Consider the following 22,317-nt stretch of genomic DNA (forward strand, 5'->3'; position numbering starts at 1 on the left):
GCAGGTGAATTTATTTATTTATTTATTACATGAATGCCTACGTATGACCCTCTCTCACCCCGCACATGGCGGATTCTATCCATTGGCACAAGCAATTAGATCGCCTGCGAACGAACTATTTAAGACCCCTCAGTTTCGCATGGCATTCCGGGATCCGTCGTTCTCATACGGGCCCATCCGTGGCATATCCGGTACTACATCTCCCATCATACCGTGCGCTCTACTTCCTAGTCGATCCGAGGATCTCTGGTAGTTAGAGTCCTCTTCCTCCATCTTCGCTAAAGAGCCACGCCAATCGCAACTACACTTCCCAGAATGCTTGTCAGCCTCTCTTGTCCCACCCTTCTCGGTCACCCTCCCCGCCGTAAGGCCGAAAGGAGTAAAATGGCTGCTACAGAGGCCGGGCCCGAACATTTTCGACGGCGATCGCCGCGCCTCCTGGTTTTGTGCTGAGGTGGGCGGGCGGAAGGGCCTAGTTTCCCGGTGGAGCCGGGTAATTACGGAAAAGGTTCGGGAGGCATGTTGGGAGAAGATCAGATAGGGTGATCGGAGTTGGGGCTGTAGAAAGCGCCATTGTAGGAATGGGAGAGATTGGGTGTACGCAATGCAGGAGCGAGCACTAAAAAGATGGGTATGGGTCATTTTGGGGTGGCGGAGGGGAAGGTTGTGGGGCGAACCCGTTAATTAAGATGGGGGAGGGGAGGAAAAGGTTGGGGGAAAGTGATGGTCAGAGATCATCTCACCTGGAAGTGGAGGTAGGGCATATACCGTAGTAAGAGGGAGGGGAAGCCTTTGGTGGGCTCCCTGATTTTTTTTGGGTATCTCGTTTCGAAACGTGGAGAGGAAGGAGATGGTAAATGGAAAGGGAGGTTGGTGTTTATGATTTTTGTGACTTGCATATCTCGGGGACAGGTCCCATTGATCCTATCACCGTTTACCCGGGAAGAAGAGGGCATGGAAAGGGAGCATACCCTTAATTTTGTGGTATGTGTTTGGCATGGAGGACAAGCTGGATTTGGAGCCTACTGGTCTGAAGGAGGTTGGGGGATGCCTTAATGCCTCTTGAGGGCCCACAGTGAGATTTGATTGGGAGCAGGGATGGGTAACCCAGAAGCCTCCATATTTTTTAAAATTGTAATTTTTTTAAAAAAAAATAGAGTAAACCAAATTACCTATCTGTGATTGAATAACTTGGCAGAATTCTTGCTATGGCATTTGTCAGGGCAGTGATTGCGGCAAGAAGGGGATGAGGACAGAATATGGCCATAGAAGAGAATAATGCAAATACTGAGCACAGGAAGCTGCCTTGCATAAATCAGATTGTTTAGTTTGTATGATTTATTTTTGACTGAAGTTTTCAGGTCCTCAACAGCCTATCTATCATACTGTTTCCTAGATAAGCATGAGATTAAGTAAAAGATCTTCTGTATGCAAAATGTTACTATAGTTAAAATAATAAATTATATAATAGGTTGAAGAAATGAGGTGCAGCTCTGGTCAAAGATAGTTCCGATGTCTGAGAGTTGTATTAACCCAGAAGGTTTAATAACGAAGTATCAAATTATTGATAACTAAAAACTGTCCTGTTGAAAGTGGTCGGAAAGCCTAAAATGCTGATCAATATAAAGTATTGCTAATAGGCGAAGGAGAGTCTTAGTAAATGGTTGGAATAACATATCTTGAACAAGGTGAGATCAGAATGTTGGAATTCCAAATAAGCACTGAATACAATGGACAGATTTGTGTGTGATCTTAACTTGAAATTCAGAAAGTGCAAAGTGGAGGGGCAAGATTTAGAAAGAGTAAAAGATAATAGGAAATGTTCCTTGGAGGATCTTAAAGAAATACTACAGAGCAATGCTGGAATGAATTTTTAGAAATAAATAAACTGTAAATTAAGGAGTTGGATAATTGACTTGCTAGGTATATAAAATAGACATGGTTGAAGCATCTTATGTAAAGCCTCTGTCATAGGATGAAGTCTAGCAAAGCTCTATACATCTGCCATATAACTGGTTCACTAAACATAAAGAATTGAGAAATAAAAAACCTATTTGGAGCTAGTATATGTTTCCTCATTAAAGGTGAGAAAGTCAAGTCTTGAATATCTTCACAATTCAGAGATTCAAGAAAAATGTTTTACTCTCTTAGCTTTCAATTTTGAAGCTGTTCTCTACCATGGGTACCACAACTTCTTGGGCTTTAATCATATTACTTTCAGAGGACTTTCCTGCTATGCTTCTGCTTATTGATGTTCATTTTTCTAGAGGCATCTTGTTAAAAGAGAAATGGACCAAGCCTTGAAAAAACAATTGGGGAAGAGATGGACAAATATTGGGAAGTTAAATGCAATTGCAGGATTTATAAAAATAGAGAAAATGCCTTACATAAAAGAGTGGTATAGCAGAGGAAAATTTGTTGGATGGATAGTTACAATAGGAAAGGATTTAGTACCTTCAAATATAGATGTTGGAATATGAAAAATTAAGAGACCACGAACATTGAAATTTAACCTCACTGTACATAAAAGCAAAAGCTTTTCTCCTTAATACATTTTATTTGATAATGGTCTATTTAATCAGTTGTGTTCTAGCAGTTTAGCATGACATTACCGTGTTTCCCCAAAAATAAGACCCTATCTTATATTTTTTTTGAACCCTGAAATAAGCGCTTGGCCTTACTGCCATGCGCTCAAAAGACCAGTTGGGCTTATTATCAGGGAATGTCTTATTTTGGGGGAAACAGTTTCAGATTCAAGTCAGTTGCTCTACATTGTACCAAGATTCTCCACTGAGATCCTATCTCAGTAGTCTTATATATAAGACAGTGAATACTTTCTTCACTCATTATGGCAAGAGTACACAACATATCTTAAAGACTACCAAAATTTTGCATAGAATGGTGAGGGTCATACTTCAAAGGTGGGTATTTGTTTTGGGATGGAAGTTCAAGAATTTCTATGGATGAAATGGGCTTAAACAGGTGCAAGTTTTTAAATTATTCATTTGCTCAAAAAAAAAGGCAAGAGTTTTTTGCCCCAGTCATGGGAATTGTGGGATCACCAGCTGAGTAATAGAAGGCTGTCCTTTTTTCCATATGTACCTGCTTTACAAAGCTAGGGCTTGTATATAAACAAACAGTTTTAAATAAGTTTTCCTGCTTTGGCTAAGTCTGAAATAATTGTCTGGTTTAAATTTGCCAACCTATAGATGAGATAAGCGTTTAATACTTTTCCTAGTGATTTTCACCCACTTTGCTTGGAAAACAATTAGAAATACCTAAAGGATACATTTTTAAGGGACCAATAATTATTTTATAATTTAATTTTCCTATTGCTTTTATATTTATGAACAATCTAGATTCTGTTTTGAATGATGGGTTTCAGGCAAGCTTTTGGGAAACTTCTGGGACTTGGTTTGAAGTTCAATATCTAGAAGTACCTTGTGCAAAATTGAGTAGTGGCTTTCCCTCAGTTCTATACAAATAGAAGAACTCCTTATAATACTGGTACTTAAATCTGGACTCTCATTAATTGCTTGTTCCTCTCAGCTTCTAGGATTTTTACCGCTGCAGACATGGAAGAGGAGAATCAGCGCTCACCAGTCAGGGAGGGTTCTCCTCATAGTGGTGAGAAGCCAGCCAGTGAACCTTCTCTTGATTCGGATTGGGACCAATCAGGCACCCTGTGTATTGGCCACGTTATCATTTTGGTAATAGCTGCTCTATTTATTAAGAGATTATGGGATGGCATGATGGATGGGGTGTTTCTTAACTGTTGCAGCACAAAAACGCATAGTCACAGGAAAAGGGAACAAAAGAAACTGGTTAATATTAGAGCAGTACACAGAGTGATTTTGTTCAAAATTAATTTGTACTGCTGCTGGTACAGACAACATATTATGTAGTCAGAGGACTTTCTTTTAAATTCTGCAATAAACATGACTATTCCTTGTACTCTTGATTCTAAGTGTTATCTGAGTGTCTATAAACAACTTCATTTATAAAACATTTATTTTTTAGATTGTGACATGACAGTAAGGTATTCTAGCACTGGAAAAAGATGCAGTAAACTAGAAAATGCCATGACAGTTGGAAGCCATCATGTCTCCTTATGATCTTAGAAAATCTATGCACCATCTTTCATTTTTTTCACAAATTAAAAGACTCTTCTGCATTTGAAAACTAGTAAAAATTGAACTTGAAAAGATGCCTTATTTTGTTCCTTTTAGCATTGCTATTACAGCATCAGGAATACCCCAATAGTAATTTTTAAGCCTCCTAAAAATTAAAAAGCAAACATCAAGTTGTACAAAATATTGGGGGAAAACAATCTTATATTTCTTATCTCAAAGCTTAAGACTTTTTTGAACCTAAGATTTTCAAAGAATCAGATGACATGTCATTGCTGAATAGTATTGCAACAAATGCAATAGTTAGTCAGTATTAAATAGTTTGTCACATTCATCATCTAGCGTATTGCCTAGATTATAAAAAAGGAACAAATCTAGAGTTACTCATTTAAAATCCATTGACACAATGGAATTTTCAATAAAAAAAATTAACGTGTTTGAAAAAAATAATTGATTTCAATTGGCTTTCTCTCTAAATTTCAGTCATGATCCAGTTAAATAGGTAGAATGTTTTCCTTTTTCTATGGTATTTTGTTATATCAAATAAAGGTGGGAAATAAATAGCTAGAATTATATGAATCTAAAAGTTAGAGCATAGGTTTATGTATAGATAGATAAACAGGATGGTTTCTCTGTATTTTTTCTTGAAGGTATCAAGGTATTTAAAGCAAGAACAGAGCAGCAGGAGCTATCAAGCAGGCTTTCAGTTCTCAAAGTAATATGTTATTTTTGACCATTTATTTTACTAAATGTGGGTGCTACTGAACCCACTCAGTCTAATGATTGCTTTTGTCTGTGGTAAATTAAACAGTAATAAATAATTCATAAAATTTTAACAATACAATATGACTTGACCAGAGGTGGGTTCTTCTTACCTTTACTACTGGTTCGCAGTGGGAGCGTGCTTTGAGAACTAAAAGCCTGCTTGATAGCTCCTGCTGCTCTGTTCTTGCTTTAAATACCTTGATGTGCTGTTTTCAAGAAAAAATATAGAGAAACCATCCTGTTTATCTATCTATACATAAACCTATGCTCTAGCTTCTGCGCATGTGCAGATCACCTATGATGACATCATGGATGGGTGGAGCCTCCCACCGGTTTTACTACCAATTCTATAGAATCAGATTGAACCAGGAGCAACCCACCACTGGATTCGACCATGGAAGGGCAAGTTGATAACTCAGATCTAAAATGTTCAAAAAAGCTAATTTTCAAAAAAGAAATACTCTGGTAGCCAGTCTTATTCCAAAAGGAAACTACTCCATAGTGTTGCTGCTATGTCTGAGAAATATTAGTACTTAGTTTCACTTCCTCAGTTGGATTTTCATTAGCTAATTATAAATTGAATGTGTGATTACACCTATAAAATTCAAAATGTTTAGTAAACACTCTTCTACGAATACCAGCAATATCTTAATAGCAGTATCATTTCCATTGCGTCTTAGTATCATTCTTTCTCTAAGGTAGGTTAACTGGGAAGGATACCAATCATAACCATCTAGTGACTTGATGGCAATTCAAATTTCTCTTGCTTTATTTTATTTTCAGTTTTTGAACCAGCATGCAACAGTCTTTCTGAATGTTTTGTAATAATTAGATTCTTAAATGTTTACATGATTTCATTACTGTTTAGATTTTATTGAAATACATGTGAATGTGGAGGGAATGCATCTCTGAAATATTTTCTTCCAAGGAGATACTATGTTTTCTGGAAATAAACTCCATTTTAAAAATTAACTTTTAACTAAACTTTTTAGGAACTTGTCATGGATGAAATGTGACCATGTTGCAGGTACTTCTAAGTGTACCCAATTCAGTGGGCGCAAAACACAAAAGAGCTAGCAACACAGGCCCCTAATCAACACACACGCACATATGCACACATACACACACACCATTCACAAGCTATTATTACTCACTATTACTCCAGTCTTCCAGCTATTACTAATTGTACGTATAGGTAGTCCTCGACTTACAACTATTCATTTAGTGATCATTTGAAGTTAAAATGGTACTGAAAACAGTAATCTATGACCATTTTCACAGTTATGACTGTTGCAACATACCCATGGTCATGTGATCAAAATTTGGATGTTTGACAACTTGCTCATATATATGATGGTTGCAGTGTCCTAGAGCAGTGATGGTGAACCTTTCCGGCACCAAATACAAAAAGGGAGTGGACATGCTCATCTGGGCCACAACTCGGAAGAGGAGCTGACCAGGGCGCATGCACGTCCCCAAAAATGAACTTCTGGTTTCCGGTGTGCGCATGCACACTGGCCAAATAGTCTTCTGGGTTTCTGGCGCACATGCATGTGCGATGATCAGTTGGCTGGTGCGCATGCACATGCAGGAAAACGGAAGACCAGCTCCTCCAGATTCCAGCACTGCTCACTGTTCACAAAGGACAGATGATTGTCATGCGTGCATGTCAGAAACCCGGAAGAGGAATGGGCGATGCGCGTGCCAGGTGACATGGCTCCACATGCCACTTCGGGCATTCATGCCATAGGTTCACCATCACGGTCCTAGTCATGTGATGACCTTTTATGATATTCTGGCAGGCAAAGTCAATGGGGAAGGCAGATTCATTTAATAACCATATTACTAATTTGACACTGCAGTAATTCATTTAACAGCTGACCATAAAAAATTTAAAATGAGGCAAAACTCATTTAACAACTGTCTCACTTAGCAATGAAAATTTGGGGCTCAGTTGGGGTTGAAGTCGAGGATTACTTGTACTGCTAAAGAAAATTCTCTTTCTGGCTGTTTTATTCATAAACACACCTCTCTTCCACATACCACCACATCAGCTTCAATTTTTATAGCCAATATTGTCCTGATATCTGGAGATCAACACAGGTGCTGGCTATTTTCTGAACAGGCTGCCATCTCACAGTCCTCTAAGCAGCTTTCACTTTAACTTCCAAAGAAAACAGACTATCTTAGTATAAGAGTACTTGTGCTAAAAAGAATTCCAAAAGGAATAGACTTGCAGTCTTGAAGCAGTAGAGTAGATTAAGTGGACTTGGGCAATTTTGTGTCTTGGTTAGGCATAAAGTTCAGATTAAAGTTAAATCAATAGTATTAAAGCAGATTTTTACTGCAACTGTCACAGCTACTAGAATTTTTGTTCATTTTTGTGCTGAACAGAACATATGGACTAGATTAGAACATAGAACATAGAACATAAACCATGGAATAACAGAGTTGGAAGGGACTTTGGAGGTCTTAGTCCAACCCCCTACTCGAGCAGGAGACCCTATACCATTTCAGACAAATGGCTATCCAGTCTCTTCTTAAAAGTCTCCAGTGGTGGGGTATCTACAACTTCTGAAGGCATTCTGTTCTCATTGTTAGAAAATTTTTCCTTAGTTCTAGATTTCTTCTCTCCTTGATTAGTTTCCATCTATTGTTTCTTGTTTTGCCTTCTGGTACTTTGGAAAATACGCTGACCTCCTTAATCTTTGTGGCAGCCCCTGAGATAATTGGAACACTGCTATCATGTCTCCCCAGTCCTTCTTTTCACTAGACTAAACATACCCATTTCCTGCAACCGTTCTTCATATATATTTTAATCTCCAGCCCCCTAATCATTCTTGTTTTTCTCTGCATTCTTTCCAGAGTCTCAACATCTTTTTTATATTGTGATCAAAACTGAAAGCAGTATTCCAAGTGTGGTCTTACTAAAGCTTTATAACACGGTACTAATACTTCATGTGATCTTGATTCTATCCCTCTAGTAATACAGCCTAGGATTGCATTGGCTTTTTCGGCTGCTGCCATGCACTGTTCGCTCATATTTAAGTGATTGCCAGTAGGACTCAAAAATCCCGCTCACAATTACTGATATTTGAGCCAAGTTTCGCCTAGTCTGTACCTATACAATTAATTTTTTCTTGCTTAAGTATAAAACCTTACTTTTTTCTACATTGAATTTCCTTTTGTTAGTAGGGCCCACATTCAAGTCTGTCGAGATCCATCTGGATCTTGAGGCTATCTTCTGGTGTGTTGGCTATTCCTGCCAGCCTAATGTCGCCTGTAAATTTGATGAGTTCCCTTTTATTCCCTCATCTAGATTGTTTATGAAGATATTGAAGAGTACTGGGCCTAAAATGGAACCTTGAGGTACCCACTGCTTATTTCCCTCCATGAGGATGTAGTTCCATTAAGCACTACACGTTGAATACAGTTTGTCAGCCAGTTACAAGTCCATCTGGTGGTGGTGCTGTCTATCCCACATTTTTCTAGCTTACCAAGAATTAGGTTGTGGTCTACTTTGTCAAATGCCTTACTAAAATCTAAATATACTATGTCCACAGCATTTCACTGATCCACTAATACATTCACTTTGTCAAAGAATGAAGTAAGATTTGTTTGGCATGATCTGTTTTTGACAAACTCATGTTGGCTTTTGGTTATAACTTTGTTTGCTTCTAGGTGTTTGCAGATTATCTTTTCCAAGATCATCCCAGGTATTGATGTGAGGCTGGTTGGTCTGTAGTTTCTTGGATCTGTTTTTCCCCCCTTCATTTTTGAAGATGGGTACCATATCAGCTGTTTTTCCATTTCTGCTCAGTTGTAAAAGGTCCAGGTCTGATTGAAGATTGAAAATAAACTTAAAAAAAGGAAATTTTGGATCAGCCTTAATTGAGCAAAATTCCTATTGCCCACAATGAATAGTAATTTACAAGTTTGACTTTAATACAGATAGCCCTTGACTTAGAACATTTGTTTAGTGACTATTCAAAGTTACAACTGCACTAAAAAGGTGATTTAGGACTGGTTTTCACATGACTGTTGCAGCATCCCCATGTTCACATGATCAGAATTTGGGCACTTTGCAACTGACATGTATTTATGACAGTTGAACTATCCCAGGGCATTGGGATAATCATTTGTAACTTTTTCAGCTTTCTCCCGACAAGCAAATTGGGAAATTAAGAAAGCCAGATTCTCTTAACAATTGCATTATTCACTAAACACCTGCAGTGATTCACTTAACAACTGTGGCAAAAAGGTTATAAAATGGGGCAAACTCACTTAACTGTTTTGCTTAGCAAATGGAAATTTTGGGCTCAATTATGATCGTAAGTTAAGTACTATCCATAGAAGAATTTAACTTCATTAGATTATGTAAATTGTGATAATGTTCCATTCCTTATAATACATATGTAAATTTCAGTTCTGGTAGTTTTTTGCAATACAGTAGCTGATGTTTGTTTTATAATTGTGTAAAGAGAACCTTAGGAATGAAAATGAGATTACTTGTTTATGCCTTTTATTTATTTTGTGTGGTGGGTGTATAAGATGTGTGTCCCTTTGCATTTGGCTGTCACACAATTCTTCCTTGTATAGGTTTTCAGTAATCTTTATAAAATATGTTGATTATATTTAATTGATATTTTGGCAATTGCCACGTTTGATGTTTCACGGTAACTGATAACTGTGTGTGTCTCTTGTCTTCACAGAAAGCTTTGCAGCAGGCTGTGGGCAGTGGCTTAGCAGGAGAACTGAAAGATCCAGCTAGTGAGAAAGGTACTAGAAACCAGAATGGCAGGGTGATATCTACATCAGAATTGTCTACCTACATCATTAGACTATCTATAGAAGGCCATAGAGTTAGAGCTGTATCTGCCATAAACTGTCAGCCCCTAGAGAGAAGTGCATATCTTTTAGGCAACCCACAGTCACTTTTTTGCGAGATGAGCGATTATGTAAATTGGTTTAATAATTCAATCTTTAAAATTAGAATTTTTTCTCAATTACCGTATTACCCTAGATATTAAAAAAAATTAAAATTGTTTGATTTGTATCTGCATTTCTCAGTTTTTTCAGAATGCTTTCAACATACCTCTCAAATACAAAACAATCAAAATAATAAATCCAGAATGCAGAACTATTGTCCTCCAAATTTGCTGGACTTCAGTTCTTGGCAGTCCCATCAAGCATGGCCATTGGTGAAGAATGTGGATACAGATGATCTCTGGTGTAAAGGTGGATAATTTCTTGCATGAAAGCCAATATATGAAAGGTTTGAGAAAAAAATATGCCTGGTTGAGAGAGATGGGCTACCAACAGCAGTTCTACATAGGTCAGGGGTCTCCAAACTTGGCAAGGTTAAGACTTGTGGACTTCAACTCCCAGAGTTGAAGTCCAGAAGTCTTAACGTTGCTAGGTTTGGAGACCCCTGATATAGGTAGTCCTCGATTTACAACCATTTGTTTAGTGACCATTAGAAGTTAAAGACAGTGACTTACCATTTTCACACTATTGCAGCATTTCCATGGTCACATGATAAAAATTTGGACACATGCAACTGGCATGTATTTATGACTGATGCAGTGTCCTGGTGTCATGTAATCACCTTTTGTAACTTTCTGACAAGTAAAATCAATAAGGAAGCCAGATTCACTTAAGAGCTGTGCCATGAACGGTCATAGAGTAGGGCAAAACTCAACAACTCTTTTTCAGTAACAGAATTTTTTTTTGAGTTTTTTTTATTTATAATAAAAAACAAAACATAAAATCATCATTATTCAAATACAATTACAAACAATGTGTCGATTGGTAAAAATTCTTTTGTGCTCAATCCCTTGTCCCAAATTACCTATTATTTAATTTCTCTTATTTAACATTTTTTTATATATATATTTATACTCACTTAGCCATTGTTGGACAGAAAGAAAAAAAAGAAAAGGCCAAAAAAAACCCCCTTTCATATATTTTATCATTACATAAATTCTGTTTCATACTTCATCCCCATGCTTTATTATCTAACCATTGATAAAACAAGTCCCAAATTAAGTAATATTGTTTATCTTCCTGTTCTCTATTTTCAAGTGTCAATTTACTCATTTCAGCACAATCCATAATTTTCTTAATAACTTCATCTTCAGTAGGTATCTTCTTACCTTTCCAGTTTTGAGCAAAGACAATTCTAGCCGCTGTTAAAATATTCACAATTAAATATCTCATCTCTTTATTATACATTTCTGGTAAAATCCCTAATAAAAATATCTCTGGTTTAAAGTCAATATGTTTCTTATCATTTTTTCCAGCCATGTGTGGATTTTAGTCCAATATCTTTTGGCTTCTACACATGTCCACCACATATGGTAATATGATCCTGGGGTCTGATGGCATTTCCTACATTTCTCCGATTTATTCTTGAACATTCTGGCTATTCTCGTCGGGGGTAGGTGCCACCTGTAAAACATCTTATACAAATTTTCCTTATATGCTGTAGGCATTGTCATTTTATAGTTTTGCAACCATAATTTTTGCCATTTTTCTAAATCAATCCAATGACCAAATTTCCCCCCCCCCCATGCTGTCATTGTCTCTAACTTTTTCCTCTTCCAATTTTACCTCTAATAGATAACCATACAGTTTTTTAATTACATAGTCATCAGACCCTGTTAATATCTTATCTAAATTAGTCAAAACATTGTAAAAACCTTGTTTAGCATCTTCTTCATATCTAGAATGTATTTGTCTATAAGAAAACCAATCCATCTTAAAACCTTGTTCTTCCAATTCTTGCTTCGACTTAAGTTCACCCTTTTCATCCATTAATTCACTATATCTAACAATTTATTCTTTTCTAAATATTACAGAATATGAAAAAGCTTCAATCGTTGAGACCCAGAATTTTCAAATGTTGTTTTTTGATCTTCTCCCAATTCAGTAATAAAGCTTCACGTATATGATGTCTTCTAAAATACCCCTGTATTTTTGTTCCCTTATACCATAAATAAGCATGCCACCCCATCAACAAATCATGATCTTCTAAATTTAATAATCTAGTATTCTTTAATGTTATCCATTCTTTAATCCACATCAAACTTGTCACTTGGTAGTAAAGTTCCCAATTGGGTAAGCCAAAACCTCCTCTTATTCTAGCATCTTTTAACAACTTTAATTTTATCCTCGCCTTCTTTCCCTGCCAAATGTATTTTAACACCATTTTATTCAATTCTTTGAAAAAGTCTTTTCCCAATCTAATTGGAATTGTCTGGAACAAATATAAAATTCTGGGCAAAATATTCATTTTAATAGTAGATATCCTTCCAATCAAAGCTGTAAGTTTTCCCATTTCGCTAAATCTATCCCTATCTGTTGTTTAAGTTTATTGTAGTTATTTTCTTTAAGTGTGGTACATCTCGCTGTCAAATATATCCCCAAATATTTAACTTTATTTGTGACCTGCATTTTTGAAATGTCTGCCAATTCTTCTTTCTGCTTTACCAACATATTTTTAGTCAATATTTTCGTTTTCTCCTTATTTATTTTCAAACTAGCCACTTTCCCAAATTCTCCAATTTTATCTGTCAATGTAGTTATTGACATTAGTGGATCTTCAAGAATAAAAACCAAATCATCAGCAAATGCTTGCAGTTTATATTCTTCTTTTCGGATTTTCATTCCTTTTATGTGTTTTTCCTCTCATATACATCTATTCAACACTTCTAAAATTAGTATAAACAACAGAGAGGATAATGAACAGCCTTGTCTAGTGCCTTTTTTTATCTCAATAGGGTCTGTCAATTCTCCATTTATCATTACTTTTGCTATTTGTTTATAATATATAGCATCTATTGGTTGGATAAATTTTTTGCCAAAGCCTATCTGTTCCATTTGAAGCAACACAATACGCCAATTTACATTGTCAAAAGCTTTCTGTGCATCTAAAAATATCAAAGCCATTTGCTTTTCAGGATGAGCTTCATAATATTCCAAAGTGTCCAGAATTATTCTCATATTGTCTCTAATTTGTCTCTTGGGCAGAAACCTATTTTGATCTGAATGTACAAAGTTATTTAAGTATCTTTTAAGTCTTTCTGCCAATATAGAGGCAAAGATTTTATCATCTGAATTTAGCAGGGAAATAGGTCTATAATTTTTGATTTGTTGTGGGTCTGTGTCTTCTTTCAGAATCAATGTAATATATGCCTCAGTCCATGATTTGGGTATCTCCTTCTTTGTCATCACTTCATTCATAATTTCCAGTAGTGGGAGACACAGTGATTCCTGCAATGTCCTGTAGTATTCCACTGGCAGACCATCTGGCCCAGGTGCCTTCCCATTTTTTTTGTTTCTTAATTGCTTCATTTAGTTCCATCATTTTTATATTTCTCTCCAGCATCTCCTCAATGTCTTTAGGAATCCTAGGTAAATTTATATTTTGAAGATATCATATCATATCTTCCTTCTTTATCTTTTCTGTCTCATACAATTGTCTATAGAATTTTGTATAATTTTTTTTTCTCTTTATTTCCAAATCTACTTTATCCTTAATCATCAATTAGTTGTATTATTTTTCTTGATTCTCTCTCTTTTTTCAACTTATATGCTAACCATCTTCCTGGTTTATTCAGATTCTCAAAATAGTTCTGTTTCGAACTTCTCATTTTTTGGGCTAATTCTTCTTTCTCCAGTAAATCCATTTTATGCTTTATTGTATCCAGTTTCACTTTAACATCTTTTTTATGAGGACATTTCTGAAGCTCTTTTTCAAATCTCTTATAATCCTCTTCCAAAATTTTGTGTGTTTACCTTTTCTTCGCGTTTCTCTTCCTTGTGTAATCTATTATCAACCCTCTAGCATAGGCCTTCATTGTATCCCAAAGGCTTTGTGTCGAGGTATCTTCTTTCCTATTCTCCTTAAAGAAGAAAGCCAATTCTCTCTCCATTTTCTGTACAAAATCTTTTTCTTTTAATATAGTATTGTTTAACGTCCATCTAAAATTCCTCTTTTGTCTTTTCTATTTCACTGTCTCTGGATTATGATCTGCCCAAGTATTTGCTTCTATCTCCATTTGTTCTATGTTCATAGTCAGTTGCAATGTTGTCCATATCATATCTAATCTAGACCAGGATAAATGTCTATCTGAATAGAAAGTATATTGTCTATTTTTTCCATTTCTGTCTCTCCATGCATCTTTTTAAGTTTAAATCCTCAATCATCTTGAAAAAGTATTTCGGTAGTATCTTTCTACTATGTCTTATTGTTTTATGTGTTTATAATCCAAGTCTCCATCTACTATACCGTTGAAGTCATCCATCATATAAATATTGTCATATTCCAGTTCTGTTATTTTCATATGCAGTTTCTTATAAAAGTCACTTTGATTATTATTTGGAGCGTATATTGCTACTAAAAGAATTTTCATATTATTGTCCATAATGTCCACCATCAGAATTCTGCCTTCTTCAGCCACGTATATTTGCTCTGCTGGAATTGAATTTTTAATTTATTTTATTTTATTTATTTTATTTTGAATTTATATACTGCACCTTCTCCCGAGGGACTCAGGGCGGTGTACAGCCAGATAAAAACATACAATACAAACATTAAAAACAATTAAAAGAATATATATTAATTTGGCCCCAGTTTAAAATGACAAACCAATTAAAAATATTTAAAAATATGTTAAGCCAGCCCGGCTTGCTGAAAAAAGAAAGTTTTAAGGGCACGGCGGAAAGCACTGAGGTCTTGGATTCTACTTATCTCTGGGGGCAGCTGGTTCCATAGGGTAGGTGCCCCCACAGAGAAGGCCCTCCCCCTGGAGGTCACCAGCCTACATTGTTTGGCTGATGGCACCCCGAGGAGGCCCTCTCTGTGGGAGCACACGGGTCGATGGGAGGTTGTCGTAGCAGCAGGCGGTCTCGAAGATAACTAGGTCCTATGCCATGGAGCGCTTTAAAGGTGGTAACCAACACCTTGAAGCGCACTCGGAAGACCACTGGGAGCCAGTGCAGCTCGCACAGGAGCGGTGTTATGTGGGAGCGCCATGGTAATGTATAATACTACTACTCTTTTTTTAACATTGTGGCAATGATGTAAAAATTTTCCCTAATTTAGGATGTACAAGTATCTGTTCACATTGTTTTTTAATATGTACCTCTTGCAGGCATACTATGTCAAATTTTAATTTTTCTAATTTGTGGAATATCTTTCTTCTTTTTACAGCTGAGTTAAGTCCATTTATATTTATCGAAATCACTTTTCTCTATATACATACTTTATATGTAGGTTTTGTTGCTCTAGTTGATCTTAATTCATAATGTTCTTTATGCTCCATGATCCCTCCTACTGCCCCTTCTTCTTTTTCCATCATTGCCAATTCCTCTTCTTGAAATTGCACTGGGACAATTGTCGTTTGAAATTCCATTTCTGTTTCTTTCTCTTTAAAAAATTCAGCATGAAATGCTCTTGCTTTGTCTATTGTATATTCTATATCTTTGAAGTTGCCACGTTAACACTAGTCCCTCTGGTACCAGCCATCTGTAATTCACACCTTTTTGGAGAAATACTTTGGTCAAAAATTGATATTCTCTCCGCATCTCTTTCACTTTTCTGGGTATCTGTTTCAATACCACAATTTCTTTCTCCTTATACTTCAGTGTTTTTTCTCTAGCAATTTGCAATATTTGTACTTTAATTGATTTCTTAGTAAATCTTATATGAACTTCCCGTGGTAACTTATTCCGCATTGCGTATCTAGTGTAAACTCGATATATCTCGTCAACTCCATCCATCATCTTTTTAGTAATTTCTAATGCTTCAGCCAAAATTCCTATCATTATTTCTGCCAGATTCTCTCCTTTATCTTCTTCCACATTTTGGAATCTAAGGTAAAATTCTGATTAATCCATCTCCATCCAATTAATCCACTCCTATCCAGTTCCACTTCTCCCAATCTGTTGTCTATATCTTTAATTTTTTCCTCTTTTTGCTCTTCTTTTTTCTCAAGCTTTTGCAACTTATCATATTTCACCATCATTTGCTGTGTAGTCTCTACTTTTTCATCTATCTTGAGTATTTGTTGTTCCATCCTCTGAATTGTTTGGAAAATCATTTGTAGAGTTAGGTCTTTCTCCTCCTTCTCCTGCTGAAGTATTGACTGTATTGACTGCTGTCCTCTGGTTGGTGATGAGGCAGGTGTAGTTGACGCAGATCCAACTGTTGCAACTTTTCTACTCATTTTATCCAAAAATCAAAACACCAACGACCAGGAAAAATCCAAGAACACAAAAAATAAAAATTAACAAAAGAAAAGCAGAAAATAATCAATTCTTCAGGTTCTTCAATACCACTTTGAAAAAGAAAAAAAAAGAAGAGAAAAAATAAAAGAACAAAATATAAAAAGCAACCATAGAAGATTAATTCAAGTAGTAGCAAAAATATACTAAAATTCAATCAATTTTAAAAAAAGTAAAAATGAAAAATAAAAATAGGGAGAAAGAAGAAGAAGAAAAAAAACCAAATATCCAGAACAACAAAATAGAGGGAACAACAAAAAAAAGAAAAGAAAAAGGAGAGAGAGAAAAAAAAAGATCAAATTCAATCTTCAGACTCTTGTATGTCTTAATCCAACTCAGTTCTTTTCGACAAAAAAAAAAAAAAAAGAAAGAAAGAAAGAAAGAAAAAAGAAAACACCATCTAAAATGCTTAGGCTAGGGGAACTTACAGAGAGTTATCATTTAACAGAAACATTAGCAAAAAAACCCAAAACAAAACAAAATAATAAAAGGTAAGAAATTTTTTTAAAATATTTCAATTCCTTCAGCAGTACTTCTGCCTGAACATTAACAAGCCTCTCTCATTTGCCTCAGACTCCTGCTTCAAATATGTCTCCAAAGAGCACCTGAATAAACAAAACAGATAATTCCAGCTGTCTCAGATGTTCTTCCCACAGTTCTTATCAGCAGTGAAAGTACAGAGTCTTTAACTTATGGCAACAATGTTATAAAATTATTTCAACTTGTTAATTTAATAGAAAAAAAAAGTTAAAGTTTCCGTCCAGTAGATGGCAGTAAATAGCAGTATTACACACACTCCTAGTTCCCCTTTTATGGTCCGAAAAATCTATATATATATATAAAAAAAGAAAATTAGAAGGTCATAATAAAACAGTCTTCAGGGAAAAAAAAGAAAAGAAAGTTAGCTCCAAAGAGAAAAGTATTTCACGTTTAAGGCACAAAGGCTTACAGGTATTAAGCTCTCAATTCATCTAGATCTTTCTATCCAGTCCCAGTCACAAACAAAACATGTTTAAAACTCCACCAATTTAGCAAGATTGAAAATAAAAAATGACTCCTGCTTAAATTCGCCGCTTAGTTTCTTTTAAGTCCAATTATAATTGCACTTCAATTCAAGGTGCTCTTTGCATAAGTTTAATTTAACAATCTCTCACCGCACCGATTCACTGTTATTCCACTCTTCATCCGGAGCTGTCCCGGCTTCAGCAGCAACTATGGCTGCCTCCCCACTGCTAGAAAAAGGGCTTCTCCTGGATCAATCAGGGACTTTGCAATGTCCCTGAGATTGTCAGGATGTGCCCTCCACTATCACAGTCAAAGCAAGACTCTGAGGTCCAAGATAGACCGTCCAGCAGTGGGGGTATTGGCGACCCTGGAGGTCAGGAATCACCCGTCCGTTTCATCGCGATGTCAAGCTCCTCTCACTTCAGTAACAGAAATTTTGTGGTCATAAGTTGAGGACTACCTGCAATCGTTTTTATAACAATGTCCCAACATGCTCAAAGCATTCCCCATCTGTCGCTTTACCATTCTTACATAAAACAGTTACTATTTCCTCCTTATTACAGATGGCAAATTGAGAGATAACGTCTTATTTGTGACTGTGCATGGATTTGGGAGGGGTGAAATGTAAAATTTGTTACTATCGGTTCTGTGGGCGTGGCTTGATGGGATGGCTAATATGACGGTGGGCGTGGCCAACTTTTTTTTTAACTTTTCAAAGCATTTTTTCTACAACCTCTGGCCGAAGAGGTTGCAAAAAATGCTTTGAAAAGCCTCTGCCGATCAGGCAGCTCAGCTGGGATCATCAGAGGCTTTTCAAAGCACTTTTTTTACCACCTCTTCGGCCAAAGAGGTTGCAGAAAAAAATGCTTTGAAAAGCTTCTGACAATCCCAGTTGAGCTGCCCGATCATCAGAGGCTTTTTACTTTTAAAAGCATTTTTTCGACAGAAGAGGTTGTAGAAAAAATGCTTTTAAAAGTAAAACAAAAAAAGTCTCTGATGATCGTGCGGCTCAGCTAGGCATGGTGGAGGGGGGGGCGCAGGGATTTTTGCTACCGGTTCTCCGAACCATCCACCACCATCACCACCGGATCGGACTATCTGGTCTGAACCAGGAACATTTCACCACCGGATTTGGGGATCTCAAAATACTGGTCTATAGTTTTAATGGTGACTTAAAGGTCACTCAAAAATTAGGTGTAAACTAATTTGTTGTTAAGCAATCTTGGTCTATACATTCTTTTTTAAAAATGCACAAAACCAAAAAGAAGGTGCTTGTGCATATCTGAAGTCAGCTGATTCATAGACTATGCTCCCATTGATATTCTTAATACGCAGGCACTATTTAGAATTACATATTATATGAAGTCAGTTGTATTATGACATACTGTAGTCCAGAGGTCCCCAACCTTTCCAGCTCTGTGGACTGCAGTAGCAACACTGGCGGCAGTAGGAGGTTTTGTGTACACACTGCTTGCGCAAATGGAGTTTTCTGCACTTGCCTACCGCTTGTGCGGCCTGGTTGCCAACAGGCCGCAGACCAGTAGCTGTCTACGGATCGGGTTGGGGACCCCTGCTATAGTTGGTTACAAAATGTACACACTTTTTGTTTTCATTTCCAGATGCAGAATGCAAGTGTACAAGTCAAAGTAAATGGTGTTGGAATTCTAGAACTGAAGGTTTTGGAGGAAGCTGGCTGGGAACTGGGGACTCTGCCTTGGCCTATGATAGAAATGGTCCAATGGGTGAGGTATGTGGCAATCTCATATGATTATCCATATTATGATGTAGAAAATATTGGTGAAACAAGCATATCTAACTGAAGAGCTTTACAAGTACCAGTCATTGTAATTGTTGTTAGTTGCAAAGTCATGTCTGACCCATCATGACCCCATGGACAATGTTCCTCCAGGCCTTCCTGTCCTCTACCATCCTCTGGAGTCCATTTAAGCTCACACCTACTGCTTCAGTGACTCCATCCAGTCACTTCATTCTCTGTTGTCCCCTTCTTTTGCCATCAATCTTTCCCAGCATTAGGCTCTTCTCCAGTGACTCCTTTCTTCTCATTAGATGGCCAAAGTATTTGAGTTTCATCTTCAGGATCTGGCCTTCTAAAGAGCAGTCAGGGTTGATCTCTAGGACTGACCGGTTTGATTGCCTTGCAGTCCAAGGGACTCGCAGGAGTCTTCTCCAGCACCATAGTTCAGAGGCCTCAATTCTTTGGTGTTCAGCCTTTCTTATGGTCCAACTTTCACAGCCATACATTGCAACTGGGAAAACCATAGCCATGACTATACACACTTTTGTTGGCAGGATGATGTCTCTGCTTTTTAGTATGCTGTCTAGTTTTGCCATAGCTTTCCTCCCCAGGAGCAAGCGTCTGTTAATTTCTTGGCTGCAGTCCCCATCTGCGGTGATCCTGGAGCCCAGGAAAATAAAATCTGTCACTACCTCCATTTTTCCCCCATCTATTGGCCAGGAATTGAGAGGGCCAGGTGCCATGATCTTAGTTTTCTTAATGTTGAGTTTCAAACCAACTTTTGCACTTCTTCACCCGCATCAAGAGACTCTTTAGTTCCTCTTCACTTTCTGCCATTAAAGTGGTATCATCTGCATATCTGAGGTTGTTGCTATTTCTCCCGGCAATCTTAATTCCAATTTATGATTCATCTAGCCCTGCCTTTCTCATGATGTGCTCTGCATATAAGTTAAATAGAGAGGGTGACAGTATACAGCCTTTCCGGATTCCTTTCCCAATTTTGAACCAATCAGTGGTTCCGTGTTCAGTTTTCACTGTTGCTTCTTGACCCGCATATAGGTTTCTCGAGACAAATAAGATGGTCTGGTACTTCCATCTCTTTAAGAACTTGCCACAATTTATTATCTACACAATCAAAGGCTTTAGCATAGTCAATGAAGCAGAAGTAGATGTTTTTCTGGAACTCCCTAGCTTTCTCCATGATCTAGCGTATGTTGGCAATTTGATTTCTGGTTCCTCTGCCTCTTCGAAATCCTGCCTGTACTTCTGGTAGTTCTCGATCCACATATACTGCTGGAGCCTATCTTGTAGGATTTTAAGCATAATCTTACTAGCATGTGAAATGAGTGCAGTGGTGCAATAGTTCGAACATTCTATGGCATTGCCTTTCTTTGGAATTGGAATGTAAACTGACCTTTTCCAATCCGGTAGCTACTGTTGAGTTTTCTAAATTTGCTGGCAAATTGAGCATAGCTCTTTTACTGCATTGTCTTTTAAGATTTTGAATAGCTCAGCAGGAATACTGTCTCCTCCACTAGCTTTGTTGTTGCTCAGGTTTCCTAAGGCCCATTTGACTTCACATTCTAGGATGTCTGGCTCGAGGTCAGTGACCACCGCATCGTGGTTATCAGGGATGTTAAGCTCGTTCTTGTATAGTTCTTCTGTGTAATTTTGCCACCTCTTCTTAATCTCTTCTGTCCCTTTTAGGTACCTGCCATTTTGGTCCTTTATCATGCCCATCTTTGCATGAAACGTTCCCTTCGTATCTCCAATTTTCTTGAAGAAAGCTCTGGTCCTTCCTATTCTATTGTTTTATTTTATTTCTTTGCACTGTTCATTTAAGAAGGCATTCTTATCTCTTCCAACTATTCTCTGGAATTCTGCATTCAATTGGGTGTATCTTTCTCTTTCTCCCTTGCCTTTTGCTTCCCTTCTTTCCTCAGCTATTTGCAGAGCTTCCTCAGACAGCCATTTTGCTTTCTTCCATTTCTTTTTCTTTGGGATGGTTTTAGTTGCTACCTCTTGAACGATGTTGCGAACCTCCATCCATAGTTCTTCAGGCGCTCTGTCTACCAGATCTAATTTCTTAAATCTACTTGTCACCTCTACTGTATATTCATCAGGGACTACAGATAGACTACAGATATCCTTGATTTGACTATAGATTTCCTTGACAAACAACCATTTGTTTAACAACCATTCAAAATTATGATGGTGCTGAAAATAAGCAACTTATAACCAGTCTTCAAAGCAATTCTGTGGTTTTGTGATCAAAATTTGAGCACCTGCCATCCAACTTAGATTCATGATGGTTGCAGTGTACTGGAGTCACAGTTGCCATTTGTGACTTTCCCAGGAGGTTTCTGGCAAACAAAGCCAGACGGGGAAGCTTAACAACCATATCATTCACTTAATGACCATGGTGATTTGCTTAATGACTGCGATAAAAAGTCATACTACCGATGCAACCCACTTAATAATTGTTAGCATTTAGTGACAGAAGCTCCAGTGCCAATTGTGGTTGTAAGTCAAGGACTACCTATATAGGCACCTCCATGCAAGTTTAATTTTCCAAGTCATTTCTTTTGAATACTGCACTTGTTTTCTTTGGGTGGAAGGCTTCATTGTATACGATATGCAGGTGTTCTATGGTGATAATAGAATAAAATGGTTTTTTCACATCCACTTCTTTTTCACCATAGAGAGGATATAGGGGGTTCTGTTTTTTTTTGTTTTTTTTTTGCTGATGATGCCAATTTCCATTCTTTCAGGTTTTTCAGGCTCCTCCTCCTGGTATAATGCCTACCTTGGCTGGAATATTGAATTATCTGGACTGGCCATATCATATGCCCCGGGAAGTCGAGAACTCCATAGATGCCCAGGCGGTTTAGTAAGTGGGAATCTTCTTAAGCTGCGATCTTGCAAGAGATGAAGTGCATGATGCCACTGAAACTATCAGATGAAATATTACATCTTGGAAATTAATCTGCTTTCAGAAACTCCAATAAACTGCCTGGAGGGCTGTGGTACCATTTAGAGGGCTATTGCTGATCAGACATTTAAAAATATAATAAATTAAATTAAACATGTTGATATGATGGAGCCATCTCCCCCCCCAAACAGATGGACTGGAATTCCCATTATCTCAGCCTGTGGGTCCTATCTGTCCCATCTGTCTGTCTTCCATTATGGAGTTATAGTCTGACACATCAGGTCAGTACAGTAACAGGTTGGGGATAGGCTGTAATAGAATAACAATGCTTACTAAATAAATTCAGAAATGTGTGTTAAATAAATCAAAGAGCCATTTCAGAATTATTCTAAAAAGTAGTACTGAAGAAATGGAATGGCAACCCTGACGGTATTCTACAT

At 37.2% G+C, this 22,317-nt stretch overlaps 1 protein-coding gene across 6 annotated transcripts in view; it reads left to right on the plus strand.

The window, feature by feature from the left end:
* The first annotated feature begins 247 nt into the window (after positions 1-247).
* The window catches only part of SCAF1 (SR-related CTD associated factor 1), a 37,936-nt gene continuing 15,866 nt past the window's right edge, over positions 248-22,317 (plus strand). Inside the window, exons 1-6 of one of the 6 annotated variants that reach the window (XM_087892028.1) lie at positions 349-493; positions 3,550-3,710; positions 8,577-8,611; positions 9,608-9,674; positions 18,809-18,936; positions 21,717-21,835. In XM_087892028.1, the coding sequence (XP_087748154.1) occupies positions 18,928-18,936; positions 21,717-21,835 (128 nt within the window). In that variant the 5' untranslated portion in view covers positions 349-493; positions 3,550-3,710; positions 8,577-8,611; positions 9,608-9,674; positions 18,809-18,927. Of the gene's footprint in view, positions 632-3,549; positions 3,711-8,576; positions 8,612-9,607; positions 9,675-9,970; positions 10,134-18,808; positions 18,937-21,716; positions 21,836-22,317 lie in introns of those variants that run through there. The other 5 variants (XM_034415385.3, XM_034415384.3, XM_034415386.3 and 2 more) reach the window with 5 other exon arrangements.

Source organism: Pantherophis guttatus, chromosome 4 (genome assembly GCF_059756535.1).
Source record: "Pantherophis guttatus breed Tessera chromosome 4, ASM5975653v1, whole genome shotgun sequence".
NCBI lineage: Eukaryota > Metazoa > Chordata > Lepidosauria > Squamata > Colubridae > Pantherophis > Pantherophis guttatus.